The sequence below is a fragment of the Dermochelys coriacea genome, chromosome 9, assembly GCF_009764565.3.
Source record: "Dermochelys coriacea isolate rDerCor1 chromosome 9, rDerCor1.pri.v4, whole genome shotgun sequence".
Classification (NCBI taxonomy): Eukaryota; Metazoa; Chordata; order Testudines; family Dermochelyidae; genus Dermochelys; species Dermochelys coriacea.
The window spans coordinates 9510455-9529766 of record NC_050076.1 but is presented as its reverse complement, the minus strand read 5'-3'; the positions used below and the strand labels follow the sequence as shown (position 1 = coordinate 9529766).

The window sequence follows — 19312 nt, the reverse complement described above, 5'->3', positions numbered from 1 at the left end:
TTCCTAAAGTGCTTTAGGTAATTACTAGTTACGTGGCAAATGGAAAAAAAGAATGGTACTTTATTTTTCACTCCTCCCTGTAGCAAGCCAAGGCTGAATCAATGCAGAGAGCAAACCTGTTCTTGGAAAATCCTACATTGCACCAAAGTGGCAGGACTGTCCCTCAGCTTTACTCACCTTCAGCTTGTCGTGGTGCTGTGTGTGGGAGGAGAGGAGTTCCTCCGTGCACTGAACATCGTTGGGAAGCTCAGTCTCTGCCAGGTTCGTTCCAAAGGTCTGTAGCATCTGTGCTGTCATTTTCACTGTCATCGCAAAGTTCTCAATGGCCTGGAAAGGCAGCAGCATTATACAGCATCACAAGCTGGTTATTTCACAGTTCAACACTATTCCTTAGTGTATGGTACCATGCTTTGAAGTGGTGAATGTGACATACTGGTAAAGGGTGTCACGTCTCCCCCAGTGCAGGGGTTCTCAAACTATGGGTCAGGACCCCATTTTAATGGGGTTGCCAAGGCTGATGTTGGCCATGGGCCCCAGCAAGTCTGAAGCCAAAGTGCAAACTCCACCGCCCAGGCCTGAAGCTAAAGCCAAAGGCCCACCACCCAGGCTAAGGTTACATGTCCCCCACCCAGGGCAGAAGCCCTTGGGCTTCAGCTTTGGCCCCCCGACCCATGGATGAGCTCAGGCGATGGGGCTCGGGTGGGCTCGGTCTTTGGTCCCCCCCCCCCGGGGTCGTGTAGTAATTTTTGTTGTCAGAAGGGGGTCATGGTGCAATGAAGTTTGAGAACCGCTGTTCTAGTGGATGGTCCACTATGGGATAACAGGTTAATACTGCTACTAGCTAATGGAGTTAGTCCTTTAGCTCAAGCTGTAGAGTTCGGTGCTGCGGTGCAGAAGATCCCAGGTGCAAGTCTGGCTGACAACCCAGGCAGCGCATCGTTATATGAGTTAGATCAACAATTACAATCACCTCCATTTCCCTGCTGGAGAAATTCCCAGAGCTATTGTGACTTGCCCAAAGCCACAGGGTTTCGGTGTGGGAGCCAAGATTAGAATTTAAATAATCCTGGCTCCCAGTCCTGCGTGAAGCCCACTGAAATATTCTGCAATGTTGAAAGCATTTATGTAAGGCCTTGTCTAGACTGAGGGGACTCTGAAGTACTCAGCAAAGCTTTTTCCGGTTAATGTTTTTATAGTCAGATCCTCACTGAGGGGGAATATCTGTCTATATCTCACGTATCAGGATGTACAAATCCTGAATGCCCATCTGTACTTGAAGCAATATTCCACAGTCATCCCCTTCCATTCCTTTGCCCGTATTGCAATGGTCCCCAAACTTTTCATGGTCATGCCCCCCCCACCTCATCCACACCCACCCACAGCTGGGACCAGAAGCGGGGCTGTGGCTCCTGGGGCGGGAGGGGCATGGACGGGGGCAACCAGGCTGAGGCTGGGGCCACAGCTGAGGGTGGATCTACAGCTGGGAGCAGAGCTGTGGCCAGGGGCAGGGCTGGGGCCGAGAACGGAAGCCATCACCGGGCCACGGTTGGGGGCCATGGCCGGGGGTGGGGTTGAGGCCCTGGCCCGGATCGGAGCTGCAGATGAAGGCGGAGAGGGCCTAGCTGATGCTCCCTCTCTACCTGCCCTTAGGGGCTAGCCTGGGCCCTGCAGCACCCCCTGAATGTTCCTCCATCCCCCCCTAGGGGGGCGTGCCCCACAGTTTGGGGACCACTACCATATCATTATTGAAAACTTAACACAACTTTGAGTATTGTTGCCTCTCCATCCCTTGAATGCTTCTACACAACTATTTCTCACAACCAAATTGAGACTGATCAATTCTTTTCTTTTTCTTTTTTTTTAAGATGAAAGTGAGAGTTATGAAGGCTATGGAAAGAAGCATGTGAACCCTTCAAACCACTCACTCCCATACTAGTTTTTCAGGGTGAAATACTTTGATCAAACTCATTCACTGTGACAAAAAGCTTTTTATCTTGCATCAAGTAGCTGCATGAGATTTTTTTCTTCATGTTACAAGAGCCTTGCCCTACTTTATATAGGCACATGCAGAGATTGCATTCCTTATAACTGCTAGCAATTGTTTTCTCTGTCCCAAATGTTTACACTTGGCCCAAGCTAACTGCAACTGTGCTCAAGAAATTGTCAAGGCCAGTTATGCAATACATAGGTAGTGGTTGCTAGCTTGAATGCTGTGAGATTCCCTGTTCTTGTGAAGGCTGAAATTCTAGATAAACAATTCTGCTAGCTGCATGCAATGTGCTCAGTGTAAAACAAATATTGGGAGACTGCTACAAACAGGGCAGAGAAAACCCGCCCCCCTAAACTCCCCGACACAGTTTCTATACCAGATACACACTCAGCTTAGCATCTCCCGTCCGTAATGCACAATGTAAACTTTCTTTTAGCTAATTTGTTTTTAAACTGAATGATGTTGCAAGCTTGTGACTGTTTGCAAAGCCCACAAATAATCCACATGTTTCACTCTCTCCTGAAGGGAGAGCAACTTCTTGTCTTTCGTAAAGGTATCTCTTCAGCACATTTGAGACTCAGGGCCTGTTTCACTTCTTACTTAGGGTGAAATCCTGGTCCCACTGATAGGTTTCAGAGTAGCAGCCGTGTTAGTCTGTATTCGCAAAAGAAAAGGAGTACTTGTGGCACCTTAGAGACTAGCAAATTTATTTGAGCATAAGCTTTCGTGAGCTACAGCTCACTTCATCGGATGCATTCAGTGGAAAATACAGTGGGGAGATTTATATACATAGAGAATATGAAACAATGGGTGTTACCATACACACTGTAACGAGAGTGATCACTTAAAGTGAGCTATTACCAGCAGGAGAGTGGGGGGGGGAGGGAGAGGGGGAACTTTTTGTAGTAATAATCAAGGTGGGCCATTTCCAGCAGTTGATAAGAACGTCTGTGGAAAACTATTTCCCGCCCCCCGCCGTTCCTCAGACTTGAGGATAACTTATTCGTGTGTATGGATGATTAGCCACTGAAATACATCTAAGCGAGTAACAAGTTCTTTCAGGGTCAATAGAAGAGAAAAGTCTTTCTTTGTGCCTTCCAGTTCCAATTATTACTGCCATACTGTTCTTTGGTTATCGAAGAAATGAGACCCACTCTGTCATGCATTTTTACATAGTGAAGAAATGAAAACAAAGGAAAATATACTCCTGGGGGAATTCTGCATCATTGCACATGCACAGAATTTACGGCTTCCACAGATGTCTTTGCTTCCCTGCAGAAAAATGACATGATGGGGAAGTAAAGGGAAGCTGCAAGAGTGATCATGCGCCCCTCCCCAGCAGTGCAGGCAGGTCAGTTTGGGCACCCGGAGCAGCTCATAGAGACATAAATCACCACCAGAGCAGGGGAGCTGGGCAGTCATGTATGTGAGAGAGAAAGAGAGGCTCTGTCCGTCTCACTCACTACTGCAGTATGCTTAGCGTGGAGGGGCAGGGCTTTGGGGTGTTTCTGAGGAGGTAGGTGTGGGGCAGGCTCTGTCCCCTCAGGCAGAGCAGAATGTAGCAGTCTGCCTGCTTAGTGAATTGTTCTGATTGTTCTTAGTGAATTCCCCCAGGAGTATAAAACAGGTGTAAAACATCTAAGGCTCCTTTACATTGTAGAGTGGTGTAAAGGAGCCTTATTGTAAAGAACAGTATGGTCTTATAAATGCTTATGGTGCTTTAGTGATTAGAACTGCTCTACATTTTTGGACTGAAAAAAATTCCTATCAAAATGTGCTCCATGAACTGTTTGTTACTGACCTCTCTGGAGATAGTCAGTAGCCAATATAAATTGTGAGTTTGAGTCCCCAGCCCTCACTTGCTCTTCAGTTGCCGATGATGTAACATCGAACATATGGCTGGATATATTTGTTGACTAATAACTAGAAGTAAAGAGGCAATACTAGCTACATTACTATTAGACAAAGGGGGTTTGGGGATTTCCTCCAATGCTCCCCTCTTCCATTCTCCATCCATTGTACTGTAGGTTTAAATAAATTACCAAAATAATTGAAAGCAGCGTGATTATATTGCATTATTTTAACAAATAAAATATGCAGAATTTTGCAGAATTTTATATTGTGCGCAGAATTTTTAATTTTTTGATTCTGAATTTTTAATTTTGGCACAGAATTCCCTCAGGAGTAAAAATAAAATCCAGTGGCTTCAGTGCTTTTTTCCTCACAAACACGGGAATATTTGATTCTCATTAAAGTGAGGTTCTTAGGCTCTGACTCAGCAAAGCACTTAAGTACATGCTTAACGTTAACCATGTGCTGAAGTCTCATTGCTTTGTTGCATAGAGATGCTGTATTGAATTGGAGTCGTACTACAGAGAAGCATTTGGATGTAAGCTTCACAGACCAGTCTTACCAAGCCCCTACAAGATTTTGGGAGGGTCTTTTCTCCCTCCATTGTGTAGTGGATTTGGGTGAGTAGATTCCATTAAGCTCTAATAAAAGTCACAGGCCTAACTTTAACTGGAGAATCATCCTTTAATAATTAAGTAGAAATCATTGCCTGGAGACTTCAGAATGCAGAATGGAATGAATACAAGACACAATACTCACAGTTCGATGGTGTATCCATTGACTGTGGCCATATTCCAGGGTTCCCCCTAACTCCCGGGTTAGCTGACTTTTGTCAATATAACCATGTAGATCAGAAACAGAATTTAACATGATGATCTGCAATGATGAATCCAAACACAATGTATTAATTAAGCAAGATAACACTGCAGTTTAGATCCTTCCTCCTAGGTTCCCTATTCAGCTAATATGTGTATGGCCAAATTCCATGCCAACTTCGACCCTGGGCAGTTCCAACAAAACCAATAATTTGTCATTATTTATAATATACATCTGCACTTTCATCTGCGCACCCCTCTGATATATAGATAAATATTATTTATTTTACAGACAGGGAAATCCAGGGAAGGGGAGGTCACACAAGTATGCCAAGGGGTGTGCTGAGACTAGACCCCGAAGGTCAGATTCTCCTCTCATTTACACCAAATTTATGCCACTGTAACTCCACTAAGTTCAGTGAAGTTACTCCTCATATACCCTGGTGTCATGAGTCCTGATTCTTATTTTCCTGCTCTAACCCTTACATGAGCTACCTTCCCAGCAAACCTAAAAAACTAGAACTGCATAATGAAAGAAAGGCAGATTTGTATTAAGCTTCAGATTCATGGATTTCATAGACTTCAAGGCCAGAAGGGACCACTGTGATCACCTAGTCTGACTGCCTGTAAAACACAGCCCACAGAACTTCCCCTACAATAATTCCCATGATTTATCTTTAAGAACATCTACCCTAAAGTGTGAACTTTACATGGGGTGTGGGCTGAGCTTTGTACAGCAGGTTGAGAAAGACAGTTTACTTTACCTTAGCCAATAAAGCATAATCAGCCACAGGTCAGAAATGCATTCAAATGCAAATGAAGGCTAATCAGTAGAGGCTGGGCTTTGGCATGGAGAGAAGCACTTAAGAAAGGTAACAGATTAAGGACTGTGGAAACTGAAGTCCTCCTCATACAGAGCATACACAATGTGTCAATAAAGTTTCTCCTCCATGTCCCTGTCCCAACATGCAGCCACATGGACAGAGCATCTGGGCAGAGAGTAACTCAGTCTTCCTTCCCATTTGATTCTTGGATTCTCTGCTAATGTTGCTAACAGGACTCAAGGCCACTAGGAACTCAAATAAGACCCTTTGGTTGTAGGCCTACAAACTGCCAGCAGCTGGCAAAGTCAGCCAGTCCCTATGGTACCAACCTGGGCCAAATTCAGACCAGAGACTCCATAAAAAACTCTGAAAAATCTCCATAACCCATTTCTAATCCTGTGAACCAACCAGTCCCCTGGCAATCCTTTATTTGACACTTTAAAGCCTATTGATAGTTATGCCCTTAAAACCCTCAGATGATGGATAATGTTATTTGGATAAGCCAATTAGAATGGACTCATTCAGCAAATCCTCAGTCCTTCATTTCGGAAGATTGTTTATTTCAGGCCGGTGGACCTGACCACTTGGAGCAGAAAGGGAACTGGAACGTCAAAGACCATTTTTATTGCTACAGGCTGGAGGGAAACAGATAGTGGGAATGGCCACTGGGTATAATGTCCCTTTCAGAAATTGATATATTAGCCTCCTATAGAACCTTCCATCTAAGGATCTGAAAGTGGGTTACAAACATTAATGGATCTGCACAATGACCTTACGAGGTAGGTAGCTAGCTAGTAGGTATCATTATTACTCCTATTTTACAGAGAGATTAGGTGGCTGATTTTCAGGCATCCTAATTGCCCACAATTCCATTTGAAGTCAATGGGAGATGCTCAGCATCGCTGAAGGTCATGTCCTAAATGACTCATATTGTAAAGAATTGGGAATGGAACTCAAGTCTCCTGACTCCCAGCCCTCTGTGTTAACAAAGGAAGTATGATGTAGGGATTAAAAGCACAGGTGTGGGAAACTGGAGTTCTGGGTTTTATCCCTGCCACTAATCTGCTGTGTGACCTTGGGCAAGTCACTTAACCCCTCTGTGCCTCTGTTTCCCAAGCTATACAGTGGAGATAACAAGAGCATGCTCAGGGCATGATCCTGAAATTGACTTGCTGTGGATGGACGCTTGCACCTGTTTGGAGATAAATGCAGGATCATGGCCTCAGGAACTCTGTTAACTGGCACTTTATACATTCAATAGATTAGATTAGATTAGATTAGATTAGATTAGATTAGATGCTTCAAACAGATTGTAAGGTTTAATTCACCAATCTTTGAGTGCTCTGAGATCCTCAAGCTCCTGGACCCTGAACTCAGGGATCCTGCCATAGTCAACTTTGTGCATAGTGTGATGTCCTGGGATGTTTCACCCACCCAAATGAAACACATGAAAATGAAGCCACTGAATGCATCGGATGAAGTGAGCTGTAGCTCACGAAATCTTATGCTCAAATAAATTTGTTAGTCTCTAAGGTGCCACAAGTACTCCTTTTCTTTTTACATTAAAAAGAGTAAAGTCAAAAGAAAAGCTATGCACAGAATGTTCGTCCAGAGCCTCCTTTGTGATGTTGCAAGTCAGGAGGCTCACAGAGATTAGCTCAGTTTGGATTAGCATCAGCCTGGATCGTGAAGTCTGTGAGCTGATTGGGAACTGCAAGTCACTTTAGAAACGTCAGACTGAACGGCTTTGCTGCAGAGTTCCCCCCTCCAGACTCCCTGCTGACTTGGTGACAGAGTTCTGCTGCTCCAGTCTTCTACTGACATCGCCATGGAAAACTGGCATGTACTTTAAACATGTGGGAAGGGTTTTAAAAACCTGATACACCTGTCACACTGGGCCAACAGCAAAGCTGTTAACGTAGCCAGGCAGAGTGCCAGCCCAGAGCCAGGTAAATCATGCAGTAGTGCGTCCTTGAAACTATAAGAGCAGGAGTGGGTGATACCAATCAGCTCTGTGTTCTTGGGGAACCAGGGCGCAGTATCTAGCCTGTCTGACTCATGAAAGACACCCCTCCCCCAGCCTCTGCTTGAACCAAAACTGATCAGAGAAAAGACTTGCAGAGACAGGGAAGGGCGGTGGGAGACACACCTAGACCCCTCCTGACAAGGGTAACAACATTAAGACAACTCCTCTAGCCTCATCTGCATCAAATATGGGACAGGGAGACATCTCCATTAGCATACAGAATGGAGAACAGAGATTCCAAGGCAGGAACTGCACTGAACTCTGGGACCAGAAAAGCAGGGAAGCACTGCATCCTGGAATATCTCTGCTCCAGATGTTAATGAACCTACGGCTGCACACACCCCGCTCAGCTGTTATCAGACCAATTCTAGTAATATATCCTTGACTGATATCCAAAATACTAAAGCAGCCTAATTGCATTGTGAGCTCCCTGGAAGAAACACCACCCCTAGCTAGGAGCGATCAACCCCTATTGTCTAATCTAAGGAAAACCCTTGAGTCATCAGTTTACCCATAAACAGATCTAGTGTTCTCCCTTGAACCATTGTTATTTCTGTACAAAAACCCCTACCTATGTTCAAGTAAGTGTTCTGATGCATGAATCCAACTCTGCATCAGTTCCACTGGGATTTCATCTTCTCCTGACTGATCGTGCTGGGGGCTCTGCCTGTTTCCAGCACTCAGGACTCTGAGCTACCATCACCTGGGAATCCCAACCAGTTCAAACTTCAGAGAATGGGTGAGATGCCATCTCTCTCTCTCTGTTTTCTTTTCTACCTCAGGTATAACTTTCTAACCCTGACTTGTTTGATCCGGTATAGTTTTCTATATATGACTTTTGTAACCTTTAATAATGTAACCATTATGTTGGTTTAGGCTCTCCTTGTGTGGCTATCACTATTATTCAATAAATAACTTTTATGGTTAAGCTGGTTGCGTCTTTGTCTCTCTCTCTGAACTTTCTCTTTTGTGTCTTTAGCTTCCCCATTTACTCTGCAGCAAGGCTTCTTTTACCTAAGCTAAAGATCCCTGTAACACCCAAAAATACTGTGGGGTCTGCTCATCAAGTGGGTTACTACTAGTACAATTGTGATGTGAAAGTGGGGATAGGGACATGCTGAACCTGTGACATACAAGAGTGGCAGTTTGGAAGTGCTGCTCACCCCAGACTACTGAGTCCAGGGGTATATATAATGGTGGCAGCTTGAAAGTGCTTTTCGACCCAGCCTGCTCAGACTTACTCTATACCGGTGCAGTACCTGTGGCATATAAGGATTGCGGCTTGAAAGTGCTGCTTGGCTCAGCCTATTGAGCCCAGGGGCATATAAGGGGGGCAGCTTGAAAGTGCTGATTGACCCGGTCTGCTCAGACTTGCTCTGTTAATATGTGTGTGTGTGAGTGCATTCATCTGGTTCTGGGGCTGGAGGAACCCAGCCCTGGGGAACCTAGGTCCTGCAGGATAGCCCCATTGGGAGGGGACTTGCAGAAGGGAGAAGTAGAGCTCCACATGAAAACACAAGTGACACAAGCAGTACATTAATAAAATTACAGAACACCTCCCCCCAAAGAGTAACCCTAATAAATGAGCGGACCCCAAAGTAACGGGCAAATCTGGTAACATGGGAGCCATCTAGCATGCTAGGGATCCAGTCCACTCCACAGGTACCAATGCGGAGAGTGGACCAGATGATATGTCTGGGGGGAGAAAGCAGAAGGAGACTCCGCTGGTTGGGAGGCATGAGATGCGATGTCCTGAGGTTGGAGGTTCCACGACCACCACTCCCAAGAGGAGAAGGCGGGTGGTGGTGGTCGGGGACTCTCTCCTCCGGGGGACTGAGTCATCTATCTGCCGCCCTGACCGGGAAAACCGAGAAGTCTGCTGCTTGCCAGGGGCTAAGATTCGTGATGTGACGGAGAGACTGCCGAGACTCATCAAGCCCTCGGATCGCTACCCCTTCCTGCTTCTCCACGTGGGCACCAATGATACTGCCAAGAATGACCTTGAGCGGATCACTGCGGACTATGTGGCTCTGGGAAGAAGGATAAAGGAGTTGGAGGCGCAAGTGGTGTTCTCGTCCATCCTCCCCGTGGAAGGAAAAGGCCTGGGTAGGGACCGTCGAATCGTGGAGGTCAACGAATGGCTACGCAGGTGGTGTCGGAGAGAAGGCTTTGGATTCTTTGACCATGGGATGGTGTTCCATGAAGGAGGAGTGCTGGGCAGAGACGGGCTCCATCTTACGAAGAGAGGGAAGAACATCTTTGCCAGCAGGCTGGCTAACCTAGTGAGGAGGGCTTTAAACTAGGTTCACCGGGGGAAGGAGACCAAAGCCCTGAGGTAAGTGGGAAAGCGGGATACCGGGAGGAAGCACAGGCAGGAAGGTCTGTGAGGGGAGGGCTCCTGCCTCATACTGGGAATGAGGGGCGATCAACAGGTTATCTCAAGTGCTTATATACAAATGCACAAAGCCTTGGAAACAAGCAGGGAGAACTGGAGGTCCTGGTGATGTCAAGGAATTATGATGTGATTGGAATAACGGAGACTTGGTGGGATAACTCACATGACTGGAGTACAGTCATGGATGGTTATAAACTGTTCAGGAAGGACAGGCAGGGCAGAAAAGGTGGGGGAGTAGCACTGTATGTAAGGGAGCAGTATGACTGCTCAGAGCTCCGGTACGAAACTGTGGAAAAACCTGAGTGTCTCTGGATTAAGTTTAGAAGTGTGTGCAACAAGAGTGATGTCATGGTGGGAGTCTGCTATAGACCACCGGACCAGGGGGATGAGGTGGATGAGGCTTTCTTCCGGCAACTCACGGAAGCTACTAGATCGCATGCCCTGATTCTCATGGGTGACTTTAATTTTCCCGATATCTGCTGGGAGAGCAATACAGCGGTGCATAGACAATCCAGGAAGTTTTTGGAAAGCGTAGGGGACAATTTCCTGGTGCAAGTGCTAGGGGAGCCAACTAGGGGGAGCGCTTTTCTTGACCTGCTGCTCACAAACCGGGTAGAATTAGTGGGGGAAGCAAAAGTGGATGGGAATCTGGGAGGCAGTGACCATGAGTTGGTTGAGTTCAGGATCCTGACGCAGGGAAGAAAGGTAAGCAGCAGGATACGGACCCTGGACTTCAGGAAAGCAGACTTTGACTCCCTCAGGGAACAGATGGCCAGGATCCCCTGGGGGACTAACATGAAAGGGAAGGGAGTCCAGGAGAGCTGGCTGTATTTCAAGGAATCCCTGTTGAGGTTACAGGGACAAACCATCCCGATGAGTCGAAAGAATAGTAAATATGGCAGGCGACCAGCTTGGCTTAATGGTGAAATCCTAGCGGATCTTAAACATAAAAAAGAAGCTTACAAGAAGTGGAAGCTTGGACATATGACCAGGGAAGAGTATAAAAATATTGCTCGGGCATGTAGGAAAGATATCAGGAGGGCCAAATCGCACCTGGAGCTGCAGCTAGCAAGAGATGTCAAGAGTAACAAGAAGGGTTTCTTCAGGTATGTTGGCAACAAGAAGAAAGCCAAGGAAAGTGTGGGCCCCTTACTGAATGAGGGAGGCAAGCTAGTGACAGAGGATGTGGAAAAAGCTAATGTACTCAATGCTTTTTTTGCCTCTGTTTTCACTAACAAGGTCAGCTCCCAGACTGCTGTGCTGGGCAACACAAAATGGGGAAGAGATGGCCAGCCCTCTGTAGAGATAGAGGTGGTTAGGGACTATTTAGAAAAGCTGGACGTGCACAAGTCCATGGGGCCGGACGAATTGCATCCGAGAGTGCTGAAGGAATTGGCGGCTGTGATTGCAGAGCCCTTGGCCATTATCTTTGAAAACTCGTGGCGAACGGGGGAAGTCCCGGATGACTGGAAAAAGGCTAATGTAGTGCCCATCTTTAAAAAAGGGAAGAAGGAGGATCCTGGGAACTACAGGCCGGTCAGCCTAACCTCAGTCCCTGGAAAAATCATGGAGCAGGTCCTCAAAGAATCAATCCTGAAGCACTTAGAGGAGAGGAAAGTGATCAGGAACAGTCAGCATGGATTCACCAAGGGAAGGTCATGCCTGACTAATCTAATCGCCTTTTATGATGAGATTACTGGTTCTGTGGATGAAGGGAAAGCAGTGGATGTATTGTTTCTTGACTTTAGCAAAGCTTTTGACACGGTCTCCCACAGCATTCTTGTCAGCAAGTTAAGGAAGTATGGGCTGGATGAATGCACTATAAGGTGGGTAGAAAGCTGGCTAGATTGTCGGGCTCAACGGGTAGTGATCAATGGCTCCATGTCTAGTTGGCAGCCGGTGTCAAGTGGAGTGCCCCAGGGGTCGGTCCTGGGGCCCGTTTTGTTCAATATCTTCATAAATGATCTGGAGGATGGTGTGGATTGCACTCTCAGCAAATTTGCGGATGATACTAAACTGGGAGGAGTGGTAGATACGCTGGAGGGGAGGGATAGGATACAGAAGGACCTAGACAAATTGGAGGATTGGGCCAAAAGAAATCTAATGAGGTTCAATAAGGATAAATGCAGGGTCCTGCACTTAGGATGGAAGAATCCAATGCACCGCTACAGACTAGGGACCGAATGGCTCGGCAGCAGTTCTGCGGAAAAGGACCTAGGGGTGACAGTGGACGAGAAGCTGGATATGAGTCAGCAGTGTGCCCTTGTTGCCAAGAAGGCCAATGGCATTTTGGGTTGTATAAGTAGGGGCATAGCGAGCAGATCGAGGGACGTGATCGTTCCCCTCTATTCGACACTGGTGAGGCCTCATCTGGAGTACTGTGTCCAGTTTTGGGCCCCACACTACAGGAAGGATGTGGATAAATTGGAAAGAGTACAACGAAGGGCAACAAAAATGATTAGGGGTCTAGAGCACATGACTTATGAGGAGAGGCTGAGGGAGCTGGGATTGTTTAGTCTGCAGAAGAGAAGAATGAGGGGGGATTTGATAGCTGCTTTCAACTACCTGAAAGGGGGTTTCAAAGAGGATGGCTCTAGACTGTTCTCAATGGTAGCAGATGACAGAACGAGGAGTAATGGTCTCAAGTTGCAATGGGGGAGGTTTAGATTGGATATTAGGAAAAACTTTTTCACTAAGAGGGTGGTGAAACACTGGAATGCGTTACCTAGGGAGGTGGTAGAATCTCCTTCCTTAGAGGTTTTTAAGGTCAGGCTTGACAAAGCCCTGGCTGGGATGATTTAACTGGGACTTGGTCCTGCTTTGAGCAGGGGGTTGGACTAGATGACCTTCTGGGGTCCCTTCCAACCCTGATATTCTATGATTCTATGATTCTATGATTCCTGTAATGCTCTAAACACCCCCAATTCCCATTGTCTTCAATCAGACAGAATGAAGAGGCCACCATGGCTGGTGTTGAGGAGGCAGGACAGGTAGAGGGTGTAGTAGCTTAGGTTAGAGATTACTGGGTATGGATAAGACAATGAAGATGGGGTGGGAGGGGCATATTTTTGAGGCAAAACCATCAGTATTTAGTGCTGGGGTCTATGTGAACGGAGTCAAATTACACCGAGATTGCAAAGCTGAGGAAGTGGGAAGTTTGTAGAATTGGCAGCTGCATGGACATAAATCAGAGTCTCCTAATGAACTGAGTATGCTGTAAAGGCAACTTCACTTTATTGAGCTTCAGTATTCAGCAGCCAGAATGAAGGGTCATTTAGCTGTACCTCCTGCCATGGAAGATCATGGAGCTCCTTCCTGAATTCAGCTCAGTGTCCTGAACTGGCTCAGCTCAGATAAATCCTGGCATAATCCAATATTGCTACATTATGCATGGGAAACAAGCCATGGGTTCCCACCCAGCCAAATACTGGTTTAATTCGGCATACCAATTTTATTAAACATATTTGCATTCTGTATGTTTGTACTGTTACGTTTTGCAGCTATTTTGTTTCAGCCTCTACTAGCGCTCCCAGTCTAACCCTAACTCAGCTGCCTCTCTGCAGAGGAAATGCACCACCTATGAGCTGCATGGTGAAACTACTGTTGCCAGCCCAATGTCTTTCTTTAATTTATACAAATCTCCAAACATTTGAAAGGCGAAGGGACAACTACTGTGACCTGGTGGGTAGGGCAATTGGGTTCTTTCCTGGATCCGACACCGATTCACTGTGCGATTGCAAGCAGGACACTTGGGAGGAAGTTGCTTAAAAAAGTCTCCACTAATTTTGGGCACCCAACCTGAGACACCTTGGTCCTTATTTTCAAAGATGACGGACACACGTAGCTCCCCCAGACTTCAGACTGAGCTGTGGGTGCTCAGCACTTCCAAAAATCAGGCCCCACGGTGTCTGAAGCTGGGCACCCAAATCTAAAATCAATGAAAGTTTTAGAAAATGTAGGCCATAAGTGCTCTGTGTCTCAGTTTCTCCATCTGTAAATCAGCTACATCATCCTTATATTATGATACGAATAATAATGAATAACTTAGTGCCCCATCCTGTGAGCACCCTGAACTCCCAGATGTCAAAGTTCTTAACTCTTGATTTCAACCACCACCTAGCATTTGAAGTGGAATCTTTATTTTTCTCTTAAAAGATTCCATGAGTATGAAGGAGGCTGAACTGTTGGCAAATCTAATTCTGTAGCAAACCCATCCCTGTCGGGGGAGGGACATCTGATGCAGCAGCTGCTGTGGAAATATCTTGCAGCTAATTGAGGACAAGAGCATGTGTTCTGTCACTCTTGCAGGGTGTGATGGGAACATTTTTCATCTTTAATTTGACAATGGAATAAAAGATAAGTATTTGTATTGATTTTAGGACTATAATTCACCAACACAAACCTGCACCGCTGTCATCAATGGGAGAAGGACCAGACCAAAATATTTCAATGAAAACTATGGCTCTAAGCCGCTGTCCACGTTGGAGTGGAGATGAGGGAAGCTTACCTGCTAGACATCATTCCCATAGGCCTTGTGATTGGCTGAGGTAGGCACCAGTTACCCACTCACACAGAGGGAATGCAGCACCCTCCACTCCATCCAGTTAGAGGATGCAGTGTGCGCTCTCTCTGTGCAAACCATGCTCCGTTGGTCTGGACTGAGCCACTTTCAACCCACCCTTCCAAGTCCCATTTAGAAATCCTGGGACAGTGTTGGTGCTAGATTCCACCAGTCCTCATGTACCAGTAACCCACTGGTGAATTCATGTTTCCAATCCCCTTCCTCTGTGCCCAATCCGCGGAGGATCTGAGTCTGTTACAGCCACTGTTACAACGTCTCAGCTCATAAACTCAAGCTCTAGCAACTCTTGGTGTTAGCTCTGGAGGTCCCCGGTTCAATCCCCAGCGTGGTGGCCAGGATGGCAGCTGTCACACTTGCCCCTACACCTGAGCTACAAAGGGGAACGAAGACTATTTGTGCTATCTACCCCCACTCCCTTGCACATCTATTCAGGGCATGGCACAGCCCAGTCCACAATGAACACATAAGAAAGGCTATGATTTAGTCACAGAAGTCACAGAATCCATGACTTCCAAAGACCACCGGGACTTCAGCCCTAGTGGCTGGGAGCTGCAGGGTTCCGCAGCCTCCCGCAGCAGCAGGGAGCTGTGAGGTACTCCTGCCGCGTAAGGCAGTGATGCCCCCAAGCTCCCAGCTGCCGCCGGCGGGAGGGGGTGTACCCCGGGGTTCCTGGCCCCTGCCAGCGGCATGGGGGACCCCCGCAGCTCCCCGCCTGCTGTCAGAAACATGGGGGACCCCCAGAGCTCTCCTCTCTGTCGCCGGCGGCGGCAGGGCATCCCCGCAGCTCCCCGCCCGTCGCCACTGGCAGCAGAGGATCCCCGCAGCTCCCCGCCCATCGCCAGCAGGGGATCCCTGCAGCTCCCCACTTGCTGCCGGTGGCGGCAGAGGATTCCCACAGCTCCCTGCCCACTGCCGGTGGCAGGGGGATTCCCACGGCTCCCTGCCCACTGCCGGTGGCAGGGGGATTCCCACAGCTCCCTGCCCACTGCCACATGTCCCAGGGGAATTTCTGCGTCTCCCAAGCCACTGCGGGAGGCAGAGAACCTTGCAGCTCCTAGCCACAGCTGGGGCGGGAAGGGCTGGAAGCTCCCAGCCCCATGGCATCTGCCCAGCCCCTTCCAGTTTTATCATGGATATTTTTAGTAAAAGTCAGGGACAGGTCACGGGCTTCCGTGAATTTTTCTTTATTACCCGTGACCTGTCCGTGACTTTTACTAAAAATATCTGTGACAAAATCTTAGCCTTACACATGAGCAATAACTGTTCTGCTCCTGCTCATAATGAGGTCAGTGGACTTTTGCCACTATGCAATCGGGCCCAAACACTGAGCTATGAACCAGACCTAGCAATTAATGGTGACAAGGTGGGTTCTTTTGCCAATCAATTTAAACCAAAAGTCCCGTGTAAAACAATTAAATAAAATCATGATGAAAGCTCCCTGTAAAATCATTATTATTTACTTAGTGGGTTCAGCGGTGTACAGAATATGAATTAAAACAATATGAAATAATAACAACTATCATACATTTTATTTAGAAGAGGCCCCCTATCCAAAGGCAAATACACAATTAGGAACAAATCTGAAAGAAGCTTAGGCAAAATGGCTTAATATGTAAACTCCAGAGCTGGCACAGAATTGACTACGTGCATCACATTATACTATACTCCACACACCCCACCCCAACTATACACATTTAACATACAATGAAGGAGATGAATAAACATGGCTTGGGTTGTGGGCAGTGCTGGGAGCCCAAGAGTCATTATAAACAGATAGAATGGCATGCAAACACAACAGGGGCTCTGACAAATTGTTAGTGGATGAGAAGACCTATGGGAAAGTACTGCTTCAGGGGAAATATAATAACCCGTTGTGACGGGGTCCAGCTGGCCTTCACAGCGCCTTAAAGGAGACCCCCACACTCTGACTACACCCGTCCCAGGAAACAACAATGTGTCAGGAAAGGAGCAGTGAAGGTTGGTCCTCCAGGCCTGCCTAGAGAGGACTCGCTGAAGCAGGCATCTCGGAAACTACACAGAGAGGGTTGTCCATGGGCTAGTGACAGCCAATCAGTGCCCAGCCGACTCCGATAAAAGAAGCTGCAGGGCCATAGATAGCAGGACAGTCCCTGGCTGAGACCAGAGGAGCAGGGAAGGATGCTCCTCTCCAGCCAAAGGAGCCTGTGAATTAGCCAGGGTTATCTCTGGCTACACTTGTATAGCTGGGTTTGCAGGTAGAGAGGGAGCTGGGAATCGTGGCCCTGAGCTAAGGGTGAAGGATAAAGGGGCCAGGTGGGAAGAAGCCAAGGGAAGTAGAAGCAATGAACTGAATTGAGCAGTATGTAGCTGCTGGGTATAGGGTCCTTGAGTTGGAACCCAGAGTAGTGGGCAGGCCCAGGTTCCCACACCAGCAAAGTGGCATAAACTCAGAGAAGGGGGGCGGGGAACAGGCCCAACCCACACCCTGAGAAGGGAAAAGGGCTCATTTGGAAGCCCGAGCAAAGGCCTGAATTTCAAGGGCACACAGCCAGGGCTGAAGACCCTGGTGTGGGCAGATAGATTCTTGCTGAACTCTTTGCTACCCAAAAGGAGCTTATTTGACTCCATGACCTTTGCTGGAAGGCTAAGCCACTGAAATGCGCCCGAGGGCACCAGGAGTGGGGAAGGGCCTGCAGTACTGCATGCAGCCACAAGGAGGCATCTCTTGATACCCTTCTAGGAAAAAAAACCAAACTATTCTACAGTATTCACCCCAATCACCCAGTATCTGGACCATTTTTGTAGTACTTGCTTTTATAAATGAGCACTTGTAAAACAGTACAAGAGTATTTATCAGGACAGGAGATTTTAAAAGGGTTTTAAGATGATGGACTGCTTTGCTGATGGTGCCATCAATATCTTTTACCTGACTTAATATACAAGGTCACTGGCATTTATGACTTAATGGCAACAAAACTGAAATCCTGGGTCTGCTGTGAAAAGTGATTCCATAACAATGATATTGTGGCCTTCCAGGTTGATTCATTATCAAGGATTTCTGAATCAAATGTTCTCCATTTATAAGTGCACAGACAACGATTGTTGTAGCTGGCAGCTCTGCAAACTCTGCCTGGGATCTGAGAGTCAAGCTGGTTTCTTTCCTTCTCACACATCGTGACCTGTAATAAAGGTTCTACAGGTCAAATCAGGCTCTGGGTGACACATTTGCAACCCCACTGTCTTCAGTTGGTTTGCCCAAGTAAAACCTGCTGGAACGTACACAGATCTGTGGGTGATCCATGTGATAGAACAGAACGCAGCTTACTCCCTCTCAGCTGCATTAGCTCTGCAGAACTAAAAATTAGTTCTCATTACTTGAGTGAGACGATGATTCTGAATTCACTCTGGGAGCAGCTCCATGAAGGAAAAGGGTGTTATTTCTACACAGTCTCATTTCAGAGCAAGACTGCACTTTGATGTGAAGTCATGTCCATTTATCATCTTATGGCAGCTCCCATGGCTTCTCATGATTAACTTATTGGTATTATCGTGACTGACGGTAGCAGAATCAACAAACACTATTTAAACAAACCAATGAAAAGGTTACAACTCATTTACCCTCCCTTCCCCAATATGTGAATCTATCCCTGACACAAACAAAGGGAACAAAGAAACCATTTGATCAAGACAACGGGGTTAATTTGAAACACCCTTCCCACATCATGGCTTGTTTGATCTTGACTGAGTTTCTTCTGGGGCTTTTAATAATTGACATACGCTCAGGCCTGCTTGTTGGTGTGTGGAGCCCTGATTGCCAGCGCAATTAAACTGTAACAACAGGGTTAAAAGAGAAGTTGGCTGACACTCAGCAACAGAAGACATAGAAATAAAGAGAAAACGGGACAAAAAGTGCATGCTTACCGGTACCTTCATTTTAAAGTCATCTCGATAGAGTTTAATGCCAATGTCAGCGATTGTCCTTTGAATAAAGCGGGAGGGCCTCAGGACAAACACCAGCTGCAGGTTCCCTGGAAATGCTCCCTGGAAAGAGCATAAAAGTGTTATAGGGCATAGCAATTAAACCTCACGCCCATAAAGGAGCCCAGGGACATTTTGGTTACCTTCTGACTCAGAAATTCCTCAGGAAGCAAGCAAAAGTGGGAGGAGGGGGGATGTGATGATTCTGGAGCTCCCCAGACTGCATGTCTGTCATCTGTTCCGTTCACCATGCTCCTGGCCCATCGCCGACTGAAGTCAATGGAGCGACTCCCACTGGCTTCAGTGGGCTTTGGATCAAGCAGCACAACTAGATATTACCAAATGGGCAGATAGTGGGGACACAACTCAAAATCATCTGCATCAAAGAACACAGACCTTTACAGGCCACTTGATCTAAAGGAGAATCTCCCTTAAGCTACGATAACATCAGGGCTTCTCTCCTCTTTAGGCTGCAGCCACTAGAGAGCGACATAGTCACACACTTTTGAGCAGGGCTGGCATTCCATTTAGTACCACAGTGATTCTCAATCTTTCTGGGCTTAGGGTCCATTTGCAAACCTAGATGGCCTGTTGCAACCCAGTAAATCGCTTTAGTACAAAAAAATCTGGCTTACTAAATATTTCTTACCGACAATAAATAACACACACTAATGCAATAAGTACATGGTGCGTACCAGTGGCTGCTCCTGTCCTGCTGGGCTTGACCTCCAGGGTCACAGCACCACTCAGGTTTGGCCCAGCCCACCTGACTGGGGGCTAGCCAGGCCAAATCTGTGTGAGTTGCATAATGCCTTGGCCACTCAGCTGACACCCCCACCCCATCATCATGATTGAGGGGCAGCTGGTCCAAA

At 47.0% G+C, this 19312-nt stretch overlaps 1 protein-coding gene across 1 annotated transcript in view; it reads right to left on the bottom strand.

Annotated features, from left to right (window-relative positions):
- The window catches only part of MCF2L2 (MCF.2 cell line derived transforming sequence-like 2), a 306265-nt gene that overhangs the window by 173782 nt on the left and 113171 nt on the right, over positions 1-19312 (bottom strand). Inside the window, exons 6-8 of the mRNA XM_038416040.2 lie at positions 18384-18503; positions 4601-4717; positions 178-327 (exon numbers count right to left, since the gene is read on the bottom strand). Of these exons, the coding sequence (XP_038271968.1) occupies positions 178-327; positions 4601-4717; positions 18384-18503 (387 nt within the window). The remainder of the gene's footprint in view (positions 1-177; positions 328-4600; positions 4718-18383; positions 18504-19312) is intronic.